The sequence below is a fragment of the Haliotis rubra genome, unplaced genomic scaffold (assembly GCF_003918875.1).
Source record: "Haliotis rubra isolate DU_JTF1 unplaced genomic scaffold, ASM391887v1 Scf68, whole genome shotgun sequence".
Classification (NCBI taxonomy): Eukaryota; Metazoa; Mollusca; class Gastropoda; order Lepetellida; family Haliotidae; genus Haliotis; species Haliotis rubra.
The window spans coordinates 797,536-813,639 of NW_025767390.1; the positions used below are offsets into that span (position 1 = coordinate 797,536).

Here is a 16,104-nt window from a genome sequence, read left to right on the forward strand (position 1 = left end):
CAAAAATCCAAAAACTTTAGAGTTCAAAAACATCATTTTAGATATTGGTATCATTATGTGGACTATTAATAGTTGATGTAACTAGATTGAACGGTATTTTATGAGATTTGGGCATCATAATATGGTCTTTAGCTGCAGAATGGTTCTGGAATATCCACTCCATTTAGTGAACTGGGACACGTTTAAGACAAATGACTACTGTTGGTTGTAATAATAATGATTGAGGTAAATAGCTAAAGTTTGATTTGTGTCCGTTGTTTCAGGTCCTCGGTTTGCTGTTTACAACATCAACCATCTGCTCTTGCCCATGCTGCAGTCATGGCTCCGAAGAGGCTCTCGTATCCATGGTTACTGGGAAATCGGAGCAGTGAACTTCAAACAGTGTTGTGGAAACATGTCGGACCTAGTAGTGGAATATCTGTCTAAATTCATAGGCAAGTCATAGTTGTTGCTGAAATTAGGTTTCAAACAGGAATCGCCTTCTTTTCAGTATTTTCTGAGTTTGTTTTCGGTTTGTTGGTTGTGAATATGACTAAATGCCTCAATGTAACTATATGTGATTGTGTGTGTTTGGTAATGTATATTGTGACTATAAGGCTGTGTGTAGTTGCATGTAACTGTATCTGAATACTGTGGTTTGTGATTATATATGGCTTTTTGTGACTACCGGTATGTGACTGTGTATGAGTGAGTGAGTGAGATTGTTTAACTTTACACTACTTTTTGCAATATTCCAGCAATATCATGGTGAGGGACACCCGAAATGGGCTTAACACATTGTACCCATGTGGGGAATCGAAACCGTACTTCGGCGTGATGAGCAAACGCTTTAACCACTAGACTACCCCACCGCCTATGACTGTATGAGGCTATATGACTATATATGTATATAACTGTAACTGTATATGAATATGTAAATGACTGTATGTGACTCTATATTTGTAAATGTCTGACTGTATGTGACTGAGACTTTGATGGTATGCATACAGACTATATTAAGCTGTTGGTAACTGTGACTATATGTACATATATGACTACGTGACGTGTGTGACTGTGTATGACTGTATGTGACTATATGTATATATGACTAACAAATGTATATATGTATATAGTCAGCCAAATCAATTCTGAAACTTCAAAGAATTCAGAACTCAGTGGCCCGATGTATCTCCCGTTCTTCCCACTATGACCATATCTCTCCTGAGCTTCAGTCACTTCACTGGCTTCCCATCTCTGCAAGAATCACCTTCAAACTCCTCGCCCTCACTCACGACTGTCTCTACAATAAAAACTTTCCATCCTATCGCAAAGAACTTATCTCCCCTTACTCACCTCAGCGGAAGCTCAGATCCTCCAGTGACTCTCTCTTGACTCAACCAAAATCACTAAATGGACTTTTCGAACGCGCCTTCTCTTTCGTCAGCCCACAACTCTGGAATTCGCTTCCCCAAAACCCCAGAAATACAACCACTAAAGACACCTTTAAATCTCAGCTGAAGACTCACCTATTTCTGTCTGTGTGCCAGTAGATAATCATTCTCTGTTTTATGTATATAAGTTCAGGTTTATCACTGTATTAGCGCCACTGAGCATCTGTAAGGTTGATATTAGGCGCTTTACAAATGTATTATTGTTAAAATGTATTATTATTATGACTGGTGCAGGTCGGGAGGAGGAGCACCCTCACCTGGAGTTCATGCTGAAGCAGACCCTGGACGTCCTTACGGAGTGTGCTGCCCAGCCCGTGGAGAACATCTCCCGCCTTGGGTGCTCCTGTCTCAGGTGAGTCACGATATTCGGGCTGTATCCAGGCACACTCTGGACGTCCTTACGGAGTGTGCTGCCCAGCCCGTAGAGAACATCTCCCGCCTTGGGTGCTCCTGTCTCAGGTGAGTCACGATATTCGGCTGTATCCAGGCACACTCTGGACGTCCTTACGGAGTGTGCTGCCCAGCCCGTGGAGAACATCTCCCGCCTTGGGTGCTCCTGTCTCAGGTGAGTCACGATATTCCGGCTGTATCCAGGCACACTCTGGACGTCCCTACGGAGTGTGCTGCCCAGCCCGTGGAGAACATCTCCCGCCTTGGGTGCTCCTGTCTCAGGTGAGTCACGATATTCCGGCTGTATCCAGGCACACTCTGGACGTCCTTACGGAGTGTGCTGCCCAGCCCGTGGAGAACATCTCCCGCCTTGGGTGCTCCTGTCTCAGGTGAGTCACGATATTCCGGCTGTATCCAGGCACACTCTGGGCGCCCTGTGCTGCCCAGCCCGGGAGAACATCTCCCGCCTTGTGCTGCTCAGCCCTGTGGAGAACATCTCCCAGCCCGTGAGAACATCTCCCCGCCTTGGGTGCTCCTGTCTCAGGTGAGTCACGATATTCGGCTGTATCCAGGCACACTCTGGACGCCCCACGGAGTGTGCTGCTCAGCCCGTGGAGAACATTCTCCTTGGCCTTTGGTGCTCCTGTCTCAGGTGAGTCACGATATTCGGGCTGTATCCAGGCACACTCTGGACGTCCTTATGGAGTGTGCTGCTCAGCCCGTGGAGAACATCTCCCGCCTTGGGTGCTCCTGTCTCAGGTGAGTCACGATATTCGGCTGTATCCAGGCACACTCTGGGCGCCCTTACGGAGGTGCTGCTCAGCCCGTGGAGAACATCTCCCGCCTTTGGGTGCTCCTGTGTCAGGTGAGTCACGATATTCGGGCTGTATCCAGGCACACTCTGGACGTCCTTACGGAGTGTGCTGCTCAGCCCGTGGAGAACATCTCCCGCCTTGGGTGCTCCTGTCTCAGGTGAGTCACGATATTCGGGCTGTATCCAGGCACACTCTGGACGTCCTTACGGAGTGTGCTGCTCAGCCCGTGGAGAACATCTCCCGCCTTGGGTGCTCCTGTCTCAGGTGAGTCACGATATTCGGGCTGTATCCAGGCACACTCTGGACGTCCTTACGGAGTGTGCTGCTCAGCCCGTGGAGAACATCTCCCGCCTTGGGTGCTCCTGTCTCAGGTGAGTCACGATATTCGGGCTGTATCCAGGCACACTCTGGACGTCCTTACGGAGTGTGCTGCTCAGCCCGTGGAGAACATCTCCCGCCTTGGGTGCTCCTGTCTCAGGTGAGTCACGATATTCGGGCTGTATCCAGGCACACTCTGGACGTCCTTACGGAGTGTGCTGCTCAGCCCGTGGAGAACATCTCCCGCCTTGGGTGCTCCTGTGTCAGGTGAGTCACGATATTCGGGCTGTATCCGGCGACACTCTGGACGTCCTTACGGAGTCACTGGAAAAAGTCGTTTAAGAAACATGTTGTAATGTGTACAAGTTGACGTCTTTAATGGAGGCAGGGAAAGGGGTTGGGGTTCACAACGGTATTAGGAACAGCACAAACTTGCCCATGCTACACAATGGTACAGGGATTGACAGCATAAGAGGGGTCATCTCATGATAATTTTAGTCACAATCTGACTCATGTCACTTGTTGTTGGGATTGGTTGTGTCACTGCTGATGGTGGGCCTGTAGCTTGCAAAGTCCACATGTATATTCCTGGCTTATAGTTCTCATTTGGAGACAGAGGGCCTGCAGTTAAGGTGAGTGAGTTTAGTTTTACGCTCTACTCAGCAATATTCCAGCTATATGGTGACGGTCTGTAAATAATTGAGTCTGGACCAGACAATCCACTGATCAACACAGTTAATGTAATATAAGGGCAATTAAAAGTTTGCTATTTTAAAGGTTTTGCTACGTGTTTTCATTTTAAGGACTGATTTAAGACAAGGAGTGTTTGTTTTCCATTGCTTCTTGTGAGCTTTACCATGTGGTGAAGACCTACATAACTTCAGGCTTCCTCCCACACTAACACGCTATGATGTGACTGACATACAGTGTGGGATCAAACTCAACTCACTCACTCTATGAATGTTGCAGGCATGTGATGTTGAGCGGGGGCCCTCTGCTGACGGAGGAGATGTGGCAGATGAGTGCAGCAGCCCTACAGAGGGCGTTGGACGTGACCACCTTCAACATCCGACAACTCATGGTGCTCTTCCACGCCAACTCCGAAAACTTCTACGGCGACATCGGCCAGGTGAAGGTCGCCACCAGAAAGGACTGTACGAAGATGGAATGTTTCCGACTCAAACAGCTGGCTCAGCAGGTAGGGAGAAGTTGTCATTCTGATGTGCAATAACCCTCTTGGGTATAATTGATGAATCCCATTGTTGAAGTCACCTGAAATTACCATTAAACTGCAGTCCCTCTGTAACTGTTGTTTAGTCTGTGTGAGCAGGTGCTTGTATGTATCTTGGCACTCCACTGTCCATGTTTCAGGTGTTCCTGTTGGAGAGCCAGATGTGCCAGATGCCGCAGATACAGTTTGACATGGAGGAGGACCAGTCATATGTCTTCCTGCTGTACCCACCTAACCATAAGGACAGCCTGAACCCTGACCACATCTCTACCAGGTAACACCCAGTACCCTGACCACATCTCCACCAGGTAACACCCAGTACCCTGACCACATCTCTACCAGGTAACACCCAGTACCCTGACCACATCTCTACCAGGTAACACCCAGTACCCTGACCACATCTCCAGTACCAGGTAACACCCAGGTAACACCCAGTACCCTGACCACCCTGATCTCCCAGGTAACACCCAGTACCCTGACCACACATCTCCACCAGGTAACACCCAGTACCCTGACCACATCTCCAGTACCCTGACCACATCAGGTATCCCTGACCACATCTCAGTACCCTGACCAGTACCCTGACCTCATATCCACAAGTAATTTCAGATAATAGGTAGGCAGCAGGACAAGCTGAGTACATCAGAGATGTTCATGGGGTTCACAGATTGCATAGAAATCATGAACTCACATCTCTATTCCAAAGTGTTACCCAAGACATGGAGGTGATGGTAGCACTGTGGACGACTACCACAGATGTAAACAATTTCTGCTGTTTAATAGTGTTAATGTTGAAACCAAGTCTTTGCGACTTGATCTGTGATTGCAGAGGAATTGATTCCTTGTATTGAAACGTTCTCAGTAATACCTGTAGGTTCTGGAAGAGAATAATTTGACAGGTAGCGACCACAGATGTTCCATTCTATAACTAGTGTGTTGAGAGCGAGAGTATATTTCCAGAGTGCCGTTCCGGAACGTGGTAGTGGGTCTTCTGTCCCACCAGCTGTTGTTGCAGACCGTCGGCTACCTGCTGCTAGAGGGCACTGAAGGCCGGTCAGCAGAAAACAGAAAGGGCTCTGGCCTTACAGGTACCCCTCAAGTTTCTCAAGTTTTTAATCCTAGAACCAGTCCTTTTGTGTATAATTTGTCATTGGTGTATCTTGACACAAATATAATTTGAGTGTGTAAATGACGAATGTTAAACATAAACCTACAGTATTTTTTGTTTAGAGGTTTCAAATGTAGTTTGATCCCATCAAATGTATCGAAACATGTTCAGGTTTCAAGGTTTTCAAATCAGTGTCAAGCTGTGTTGACATCAGTGTTTTTCTAAATGCAATTTCATTATCACGATTCATGGGATTCTTTTCTGTAAATACATTGCCAACCTGTGAAGATCCGGGTTAGAATTGATCTTCAGTAACCCATACCTGTTGTAAGAGGCGACTAACCGGATCGGTTGGTCAGGGTCGCCGCCTTGGTTGACACATGTAACACCCATGCTGTTGATCACTGGATTGTCTGGTCCAGACTCGATTATTTACAGACCGTCCCCATATGGCTGGGATATTGCGGAGTGCGGCGTAAACCTAAACTCACTCACTCGTTAATTACATTGCCACACTGAAGAGCAACTTTCACCTTGTTTATTAATATCAGTATTTGATATTGCCTTCTCGTCATGTTTGAATGTTAAGGAAGTGTTTAAGGAATAGTTTCTTTGTGGGGTTGCCATCATCAGTTGAATGTAGATAGGTATATCACTGGTGGACCAGAGCAGTGAAGGTCCGGGTTAGAATGAACCTTCAGTAACCCATGCTTGTCGTAAGAGGCGACTAACGGGATCGGGTGGTCAGGCTTGCTGGCTTGGTTGACACGTGTCATCAGTTCCCAATTGCGCAGATTGATGCTCATGCTGTTGATCACTGGATTGTGTGGTCCAGACTCGATTATTTACAGACCGCCGCCATATAGCTGGAATAATGCTGAGTGCGACGTAAAACTAAACTCACTCACTCACTCACTGGTGGACCAATCAGAAGGCAACATTCTAAATTGTTTAGGCGGAACTGATTGTCATTGTTTTGTGACCAGGTCTAATCTCCTGCATGTCGACCCGCAATGTCCTCCAGTTCTTGGATATGCTGTACAGCTCCTACAAGCTGGCCTGTGACTTTGACACTCGGCCCGGCCTCAAGTTCCTCATCCAGAAGGTGGCAGGGTTGGAGGTGGCTGCCAACCTGTACAAGCAGGCCGGGTCGAGCATCATCTTCTACATCCATTCCCTCCTGGAGATCTGTGCCCATCTCAACAGTCTCACCCTAGAGAGGACTCGCTCCTTCCTGGACGAGGTGCTCAAACAGGGTAGCCTTGACAATGGGGAGATTGACATGAAGATCAAAAGCAGGAGCTCTGTGGAACCGATTGATGCCAACCCGGCAGCTTTTATCCAGTTGCTGCAGAATACTTGTGACGAGTTGTGTCAGACCTATGTGGACATCCTGCTGGACAAGGACGGGTTGTCCTGCTTCGACCGCATGGCTGACCAGTCGTTGTTCTTCCTGATTGCCCAGCCCGATGACCTCAATGAACCAACCGAACGGAAGACGTCCGAGGAGGAAACAAAAACTGAAGTGACTTCGGATGGATTTGTCACCATGACAACAGTTGGTGTGGAGACACAGGAAGGTTAGTGTTATTATTTATATAGAGATTTCAGTTTGTGTTTGTGTTGGATAAGTCCAAAAATACTCATTGTTCCTGTTACATGTAGATTGAAGTGGTGGTCCGATTAATTGAAATAATCGAAGATTGGTCGCAATGACTAAACGACCAAGCAATCGATCATGTTTTCTCATAATCGAACACAAACAATTTTGGATCACTGGTTTGCATTAACAACTATTTTCACAAGGTTGGTTTTGTCTGTTACTTTTTACAAGCACTACAAGCTCATTCCTTGTCCTGATTGAATTATCCATGAAATTTAGGTTCATACCATACTAGTCATCCTTGAAGATGTGAAATTTGTAAATGCATTTTGTGCAATTTGCAAAAAGAACAACCGAAAGAACTACACGTTTTTTCTATATTTTTGTGCATTAACAGACATAACCAGGAGAATTTGATAAATGGCGCTAACCTATTATTTTCGATGACTGATCGATTGTAATGAACCAGTTATCAATTGTGAGATGTTTACCAATCCCAACACTAGTTGATTCCAAGTTGAGTGAATGAGGTTAGTTTTATATTTAGCAATATTCCAGCAATATCACATTGAGTGAGACCAGAAATAAGCTTCACACATTGTGCCCATGTGGGGAATATAACCCGGGTCTTCAATGCAATGATGGCAGCTTTAAATACTGGGCTACCCCACCGGCCCTTCCAAAGTTGAAACTTTCAGGTTAACGGGGAATCAGTCCATAAAAGAACTAAGTGTAATACCAACAAACAACAAAGCTACGTGATGTAATTAACAATTGTATTCGGAAATCACTAAGTTCACAAATCAATACAAGGTATCATTATGACAGAACAAAATAAAGTGGGAGTACAGATTCAAGCAGTATCCCGGTGCCAGGGGGTTTTCGACGATGTAAGACAAAAACGTAATTTTTATCTGTGATATCATTTAAAGTTTTTATTTTACTAACCTCGAGTGATAAAGGATATATTCATCTATTTCACACAAAAATATCAAGTGTTTCCTACAAAAATAGCGTTGATGACATCATATCGGCGAAACAGTGGCCGCTTGTAACATCCGGGTATTTTGTATGGGTTTTCGACGATGAGCCATACTTTTTGCTCCGCACTGCGAGGGAGTGTTGTGATCACGTGGCTTCCTATTTATAAATTGCCTGTCACCAGCAGACGACTGATCTTACTGAATTTTCGCTTGCTATTTTTTGTTATAAAGGCAACTGATTTTGCATCAAAAGTGGTATTAACGATCTCGGGTAAATAATATTTATGTTTGTTTGCTTTTTATATAACTTTACTTCCCGATTTCCATTGTCAATAAAACTTCTCACGTCAGCGACTGGGCATCCGCCCTACCAGTGAAACTTTTTGTGCACTCCGATCGCACACGTACTCACCCGATATAGCGCAAGCAATGCAATCGTCAAATTCAACTCGTGTTGGGATATATTACAAAAGCAGTGATTATAGCAACAGGGGTGTAAATAACTTTAAAATTGATAGTGTACCCCGGTATAGTGGCACATGTAAAGTCACTTGCCCTGATATTTTTTCCAATTTACCGACCGTTTTCTTGCTGATTTTTTAAATAAACAACATAATTAAAATTGGAAAGTCAACTGGACACCGGTACAGTGTGATATACAAATCTGCTTGCCCGACAGAAAAAAACACTGGACTCGGATGTCGGGCAATGGGTTATTTCCACCCCTGAGCAATAAAGACAGTGATGGTTATGTTCACCTTCAGCAACATTAATCCATCTTGCTGAAGCAGAGTTCATCACACACGACGCTGTCTTCATGTAACTTGAGGAGCGGTGGGGTAACCTAGTGGTTACAGTGTTAGCTCGTCACGCTGAAGACCTGGGTTCGACTCCCCACATGGGCACAATGTGTGAAGCCCATTTCTGGTGTCCCCGCCACATTGATAGTACTGGAATATTGCTAAAGGTGACGTAAAACCCAACTCACTCACTCTTCCAAGGTATATTATATAAACATGCAATTAAATTCCAAAACAATATGTCCATTAATACCATGGCAACACATGACTCGTGTAACTTGAGATGTGAGGTGAGAGGCAAGAGTTAGCTCCCCTTATATAGCCCCTCCATACTCCAGATGGTTCTCCAACAACCTATATGGTTGTAGTACCCTGTATTAGCTTCTAGATTTTTCTGTGTAAATCTAGTATATGTCTAAGCACAGATGACCCTCACTGACATCCACCTTCCGTAAAACTTTCTGAATTTCAGAATCCCAGGTGGAGACCTGCCCAGTGGATGCCACGACACCTCCCCCGTTTGAGGAGCGAGCCGACACCCCATCCCCGGTACACACCCGCAGCAAGCGGGAACTGAGGGAGGAGCACGAGAGCAAGGTGTACACGGTGGCCACGGACAAGTTCATCCAGTCCCTCATGTCCCAGTACAAGCGACGCAAGCAGCAGCACTCCATGCCATCCTTCGTCAAGTTCACCAAGAGGAAGAAGGACCTGTCCAAGCTCGGGAGGAAGGAAGCAGTGGATGAAGAGATTGACAAGCAGCAGAAAAACTCAATATTAAAGGTGAGGGTTTTTAACTGAGTTTGAAATATCTAATAGTCTATAATATACTGACGAAAACAAGGGAACATCACTTCAACACAGTGTTCCTCTATTTATTCTAAGATCCTCACCCACAGTGCAATACAAAGCTTGTGAAACTTGGAAAAGAATAAAGGAACACTTGTACTTTCATGTGTTCCCTTATTTGTTTCCCTCAGTATATAATAATGGGACACAAACAGAGAGAACGACATAAACAGATACACAGAGACATACACACACACACAGACATAGACATAGACCTTCAGACAGACACATATATACACACACATACACAGACCTTCAGACAGACACATATACACACACACACATAGACAGACCTTCAGACAGACACATATACACACACACATAGACAGACCTTCAGACAGACACATACACACAGAGACATAGACCTTCAGGCAGACACATATATACACACACACACACATAGACAGACCTTCAGAGACATTTATACACACAGACATAGACAGACCTTCAGACAGACACATATACACACACACACATAGACAGACCTTCAGAGACATTTATACACACAGACATAAACAGACCTTCATACTGACAAATATACACACAGACACAGACCTTCAGACAGACACATATACACACAGACATAGACAGACCTTCACATATACACACAGACATAGACAGACCTTCAGACAAACACATATACACACACAGACATAGACAGACCTTCAGAGACATTTATACACACAGACATAGACAGACCTTCAGACAGACACATATACACACATACACAGACCTTCAGACAGACACATATACACACAGACATAGACAGACCTTCAGACAGACACATACACACACATACAGACATAGACCTTCAGGCAGACACATATACACACACACATAGACAGACCATCAGAGACATTTATACACACAGACATAGACAGACCTTCATACCGACACATATACACACATACACAGACCTTCAGACAGACACATATACACATAGACATAGACAGACCTTCAGACAGACACATACACATACAGACATAGACCTTCAGGCAGACACATATACACACACACATAGACAGACCATCAGAGACACATATACACACAGACATAGACAGACCTTCAGACAGACAGACCTTCAGACATACACACACACATACAGACATAGACCTTCAGGCAGACACATATACACACACACACATAGACAGACTTTCAGACCGACACATATACACAGAGACATAGACAGACCTTCAGAGACACATATACACACAGACATAGACAGACCATATCAGACATAGACACATCTTCAGACAGACACATACACATAGACATGACAGACCTTCAGACAGACACATATACACACAGACATAGACAGACCTTCAGACAGACACATATACAGACATACAGGCACACACACACACACATAGACAGACCTTCAGAGACATTTATACACACAGACATAGACAGACCTTCAGACAGACACATATACACACACACATAGACAGACCTTCAGACAGACACATATACAGACACACAGACCTTCACAGACACATATATATACACACACACATAGACAGACCATCACATTTATAGACACACAGAGACACACATTTCATACACACAGACATAGACAGACCTTCAGACACATTTATACACACACACACAGACAGACCTTCAGACAGACACATATACACACAGACATAGACAGACCTTCAGACAGACACATACACACACATTTATAGACCTTCAGGCAGACACATATACACACACAGACCTTCAGACAGACCTTCAGAGACACATTTATACACACACACACATAGACAGACCTTCAGACAGACACATATACATAGACACAAGACATAGACAGACCTTCAGAGACACATATACACACAGACACATATACACACACACATAGACAGACTTTCAGACAGACACATATACACAGAGACATAGACAGACCTTGAGACCAACATATATACACACAGACATAGACAGACCTTCAGACAGACACATATATACACACAGACATAGACAGACCTTCAGAGACACATATACACACAGACATAGACAGACCTTCAGAGACACATATACACACAGACATAGACAGACCTTCAGAGACACATATACACACAGACATAGACAGACCTTCAGAGACGACACACATATACACACAGACATAGACAGACCTTCAGACCAACACATACACACACACACAGACAGACCTTCAGACCTTCAGAGACACATATACACACAGACATAGACAGACCTTCAGAGACACATATACACACAGACATAGACAGACCTTCAGAGACACATATACACACAGACATAGACAGACCTTCAGAGACACATATACACACAGACATAGACAGACCTTCAGACATACACATACACACACACAGAGAGAGAGAGAGAGAGAGAGAGAGACCAACACATATACACACAGACATAGACAGACCTTCAGACAGACACATATACACAGAGACATAGACAGACCTTCAGAGACACATACACACAGACATAGACAGACCTTCAGAGACACATATACACACAGACATAGACAGACCTTCAGAGACACATATACACACAGACATAGACAGACCTTCAGAGACACATATATACACACAGACATAGACAGACTTTCAGACAGACACATACACACAGACATAGACCTTCAGGCAGACACACTATAAACACACACTTATAGACAGACCTTCAGAGACATTTATACACACAGACATAGACAGACCTTCAGACAGACACATATCCACACACACATAGACAGACCTTCAGAGAGACACATATACACTCAGACATAGACAGACACATACACACACACACACACACACACACACACACACACACACACACACACACACACACAGACAGACCTTCAGACAGACACATATGCACACAAACTCAACACAGACAGAATGACATACACAGATGTAAACAGTTTGGCTTTGTTGTTTAATGCTGCACATTTAGCAATATTCTAGCTATAGCAGGAGATGCACAGAGTCATAGACAAACCTACACACATGCACGGACAGGCACAGAGACAGACACATGCTCACACACATACGACACAGACAGAATGACACAGATACAGAGAAAGACAGACACAGACACATGTACAAGCACACACATACACACAAAATACAATGTCATTTGCATATTTGCTGCCAGGTATTGTATCAGCTTTTAACACCAGACAGTGCAGCAGCCAGATTCTCTAACAAGTAACAATTTGTCTGTTCCAGGACAGTGAGGCACACGTGATGTCGTGGTCTGAGATGCTGTGCACTATCCTCCGTCTGTTCCTCCAGCTTCCGCAGCCCCAGTTCCGTGCCCTGCTCCCCGCAGTCTTCAACTGTGTCAACCAGCTCATATGTCACGCTGACGACCCCAAGCTGAAAGAAACCTTGGCAGACTGGTTCTACAGACTCGGGAGCATGTATGGCTTCTCACTGGAGAAACCTGTTGACTTGAAGCCGAAAGATTCGGAGCCAGCACAGAGTGATGTCAGCACGTGCTAGCAGGGAGACTATTTTTGAAGATTTGGTTGTATTCATCAATTGTGATATCATTTTAATTGTGATAAGATTAACATGCCACACAAAACATGCTGGTAGCCGGGAAATGGTTTAAAATGATGAAGCTGGTTTGGGGTTGCAGGCTTAAAGGCTTATATGATAATAATGGATTTCTATGGCACCTGGTATCAATGGAGCAGCACAAAGTGTAGGAGGGATAGGCTTCAGGGAAGAGATAGGCTTTTAGCCGTCTGTGGAAGTCTTATGATGAAATAGTACTTTTTCTGTTAATTCCTTTGTGATTTTAGTCTTAAAGGACATGTGAGCTCTAATGTTTAGTTTGGGGATGGGGAATATCCATTTTAAGATTGACTGAGACTTTGCATCAGTTTACAAGATGTATTTTTGAAGGTTACATATGTCTTGCATATTTTATCAGTCATCTTTATCGTTGGTCTCCTGTCAAGGAATTGTATTCATGATTTCCTTTGAAGTGTTTGGAAATACGACAGTCGTTTCAGACATTTTACTTTTAGATTGGAAAATGTCAATATTGGGATACCAGATTTGTTGAGTAATCCAGAATCCCAGCTTCTAGGTAATTACTGGAGCGACACAGATGGAAAGCATCTGTAACCAAAGAGAATCTGGAGATGTGGTGATGTGGATTTATTTAATGCAACCTCTGTGTCTGGGTTCCTGTTCTATGGGGGGCAGTGAGGCAGCCTAGTGGTTAAAGCGTTCGCTCGTCACGCCGAAGACCCGGGTTCGATTCCCCACATGGGTACAATGTGTGAAGCCTATTTCTGGTGTCCCCCGCCGTGATATTGCTGGAATATTGCTAAAAGCGGCGTAAAACCATACCCACGCACTCACTCCTGTTCTATGGAAATGTTGAAATTTTGTTGGAAGATCAAATAATCATATTTCTATGCCAAATGTTTGTATTGTGATTCTACCAGCAGAAAGTGAAGGGTTGCTTGAACTACTAATAGCATGAATGTTATTGACAACATTTCCTGGTGTGGACTGTTGCTCGTGCTTTCAATCACGGAATTGTCGGAGCTCTTATTCACAGGCTTGAGTGATATTGTTGGAATCTTGCTGACCGTGGCATTAGCAGCTTTCACTGATTATAGAACATGTTACAGGGTACATGATTCCTGCTTAGAATTGGAACCTATGCTGATACAAACAGGTAGAGAATTGGATCCCGTGGTCAGGCTTGGTGATGGCCAGATCAGTCTTTGTTCGTAATATCAATCACATGATTGTCAGGTTGCGACTCAATAATTTACAGACTGCTGTCATATAGCTGGAATATTGCTGAGTTCATATATACTACCCATCAAAAGTTTAGACTCACTTAAAGCACTCACTATATGTTATGCATATATGTGAAGTTACATCAAAGATGAATTTCTCCCCTAACTTTGGGGAACCAACTGCAAACTTTATGCAGATGAATTGCACGAGGATCATGCATTAAATTGCTTAAAAGCATGTGCAAATATCGTGCATGTGAACAGCTGTGTTGTGTAAATTTTGTTATAAATTCGCCAATTTTCACTCAGTTTCAACATTTTTTTAGCCCATGACATTAATCTTTTCAATGTTACGAATTTGTTTTACAATACATCAGTTCATGTGAAAACAGAACCTTTAAACAGTATGAAAATTTTTGCAAAATCTAGTTTAGAAGAGTTGACTTAAGTGGCTACATTTACACTTGTGAGTCTAAACTTTTGATGGGGAGTATAGCTGGAATATTGCTGAGTTCATTGTTAGATGGATATCCAAGATGGACACAGGGTCTTGACGACTTGGTTTACGTTACATTCGCTGTGGTTACATCATGTGACACAGTTGACGACAAATGAAGAACTTATGAAACTATTTTAAAGTATATTTTCCTATTGTATCTGTGTTGTAATGTATGTGTTTTGTGTATGTTATTCCTGATGGTGTCATATTTCTGCTCAGTAGTTTTTGTTTATACTTTAGATGTTAGAGGTAGTGGTATCAGCGTCACACAACATCATCTGTACTGCATCATCAACGTCGTGGTTGTGAGGGGAAGATGCTCTGTCTCTCCACACTGAAGGGGGGGTGGGGTAGCCTAATGGTTAAAGCTTAGCTTGTGATGCGAAGACATGGGTTCGATTCCCCACATGGGTACAATGTGTGAAGCCCATTTCTGCTGTCCATCGCCGTGATATTGCTAGAATACTGTTAAAAGCGGCATAAAACTAAACTCACTCACTCACTCTACACAGTGATCACAGCAGATGTTTAAGGTCCATGTGAATGCATACATTCGAGGCTGTAGAGTAATATGTGGGGATGTAAAGGGTTGGAAATTGTACAAGCCCTCCGGGATGATGGGGTAGCATAGTGGTTATAGTGGTTCCCCTGTCACGCTGAGGACCTGGGTTCGATTCCCCACATGGTTACATTGTGTATGTTGCTGGATTATTGCTAAAAGTGGCGTAAAACCATACTCACTCAGTGGGAAAACTGACACAAAGAACATTAAGCTCAACTTGTTCATTCCATTGTGAAAAGTCCCTTGAGCTCTCTTGCTGTGAGATTCATCATATTTCTCGGATCATCATCAATGACGTATAATTTAGCAGTGATCGTCATCAAACTGATTTTTGTAAATGTCCATCTTTGTTAAGTGTCATTGTGATAAATATTTCAAATGTTTATATTTTTAGTTGAACCAATATCTATACCAGTCTGTGTTGTGTTAAGATGGGCTTTGTAAGGTTTTGTCAATGCAAGACAAGTGTAAGGCTTTAATGTATGTGAGTTTCTGTGTGTTGATATTGGGGATTTGTCTTCTCTGCAAGATAGGTTTTATTTTGCAGCATCTTCAGAAATTGTTGGAAATACTTCCGTTGATTTTGAATATTTTACTTATTATTTCTCATAAACTACAGAAATCCTATTGTTGTGCAATATTATAACTTACAGAAATCGTTATACTTTTTTTATTGTTTTCTCCCATTTTGTTGATTCTTTGGTTAATGCTTTTGTAGTGAATCTATGTATTTATTAGGCTGAAACTAAGTTTCAATCATAGCCAACAAACA

General features: G+C 43.6%; 1 protein-coding gene across 1 annotated transcript in view; it reads left to right on the plus strand.

The window, feature by feature from the left end:
- LOC124257997 (brefeldin A-inhibited guanine nucleotide-exchange protein 3-like) overlaps positions 1-14,347 on the plus strand; it is a 62,879-nt gene extending 48,532 nt beyond the window's left edge. Inside the window, 8 exon segments of the mRNA XM_046692074.1 lie at positions 264-434; positions 1,665-1,782; positions 3,923-4,151; positions 4,325-4,458; positions 5,145-5,272; positions 6,279-6,872; positions 9,151-9,461; positions 12,734-14,347. Of these exon segments, the coding sequence (XP_046548030.1) occupies positions 264-434; positions 1,665-1,782; positions 3,923-4,151; positions 4,325-4,458; positions 5,145-5,272; positions 6,279-6,872; positions 9,151-9,461; positions 12,734-13,009 (1,961 nt within the window). The 3' untranslated portion in view covers positions 13,010-14,347.
- Positions 14,348-16,104: the final 1,757 nt, after the last annotated feature.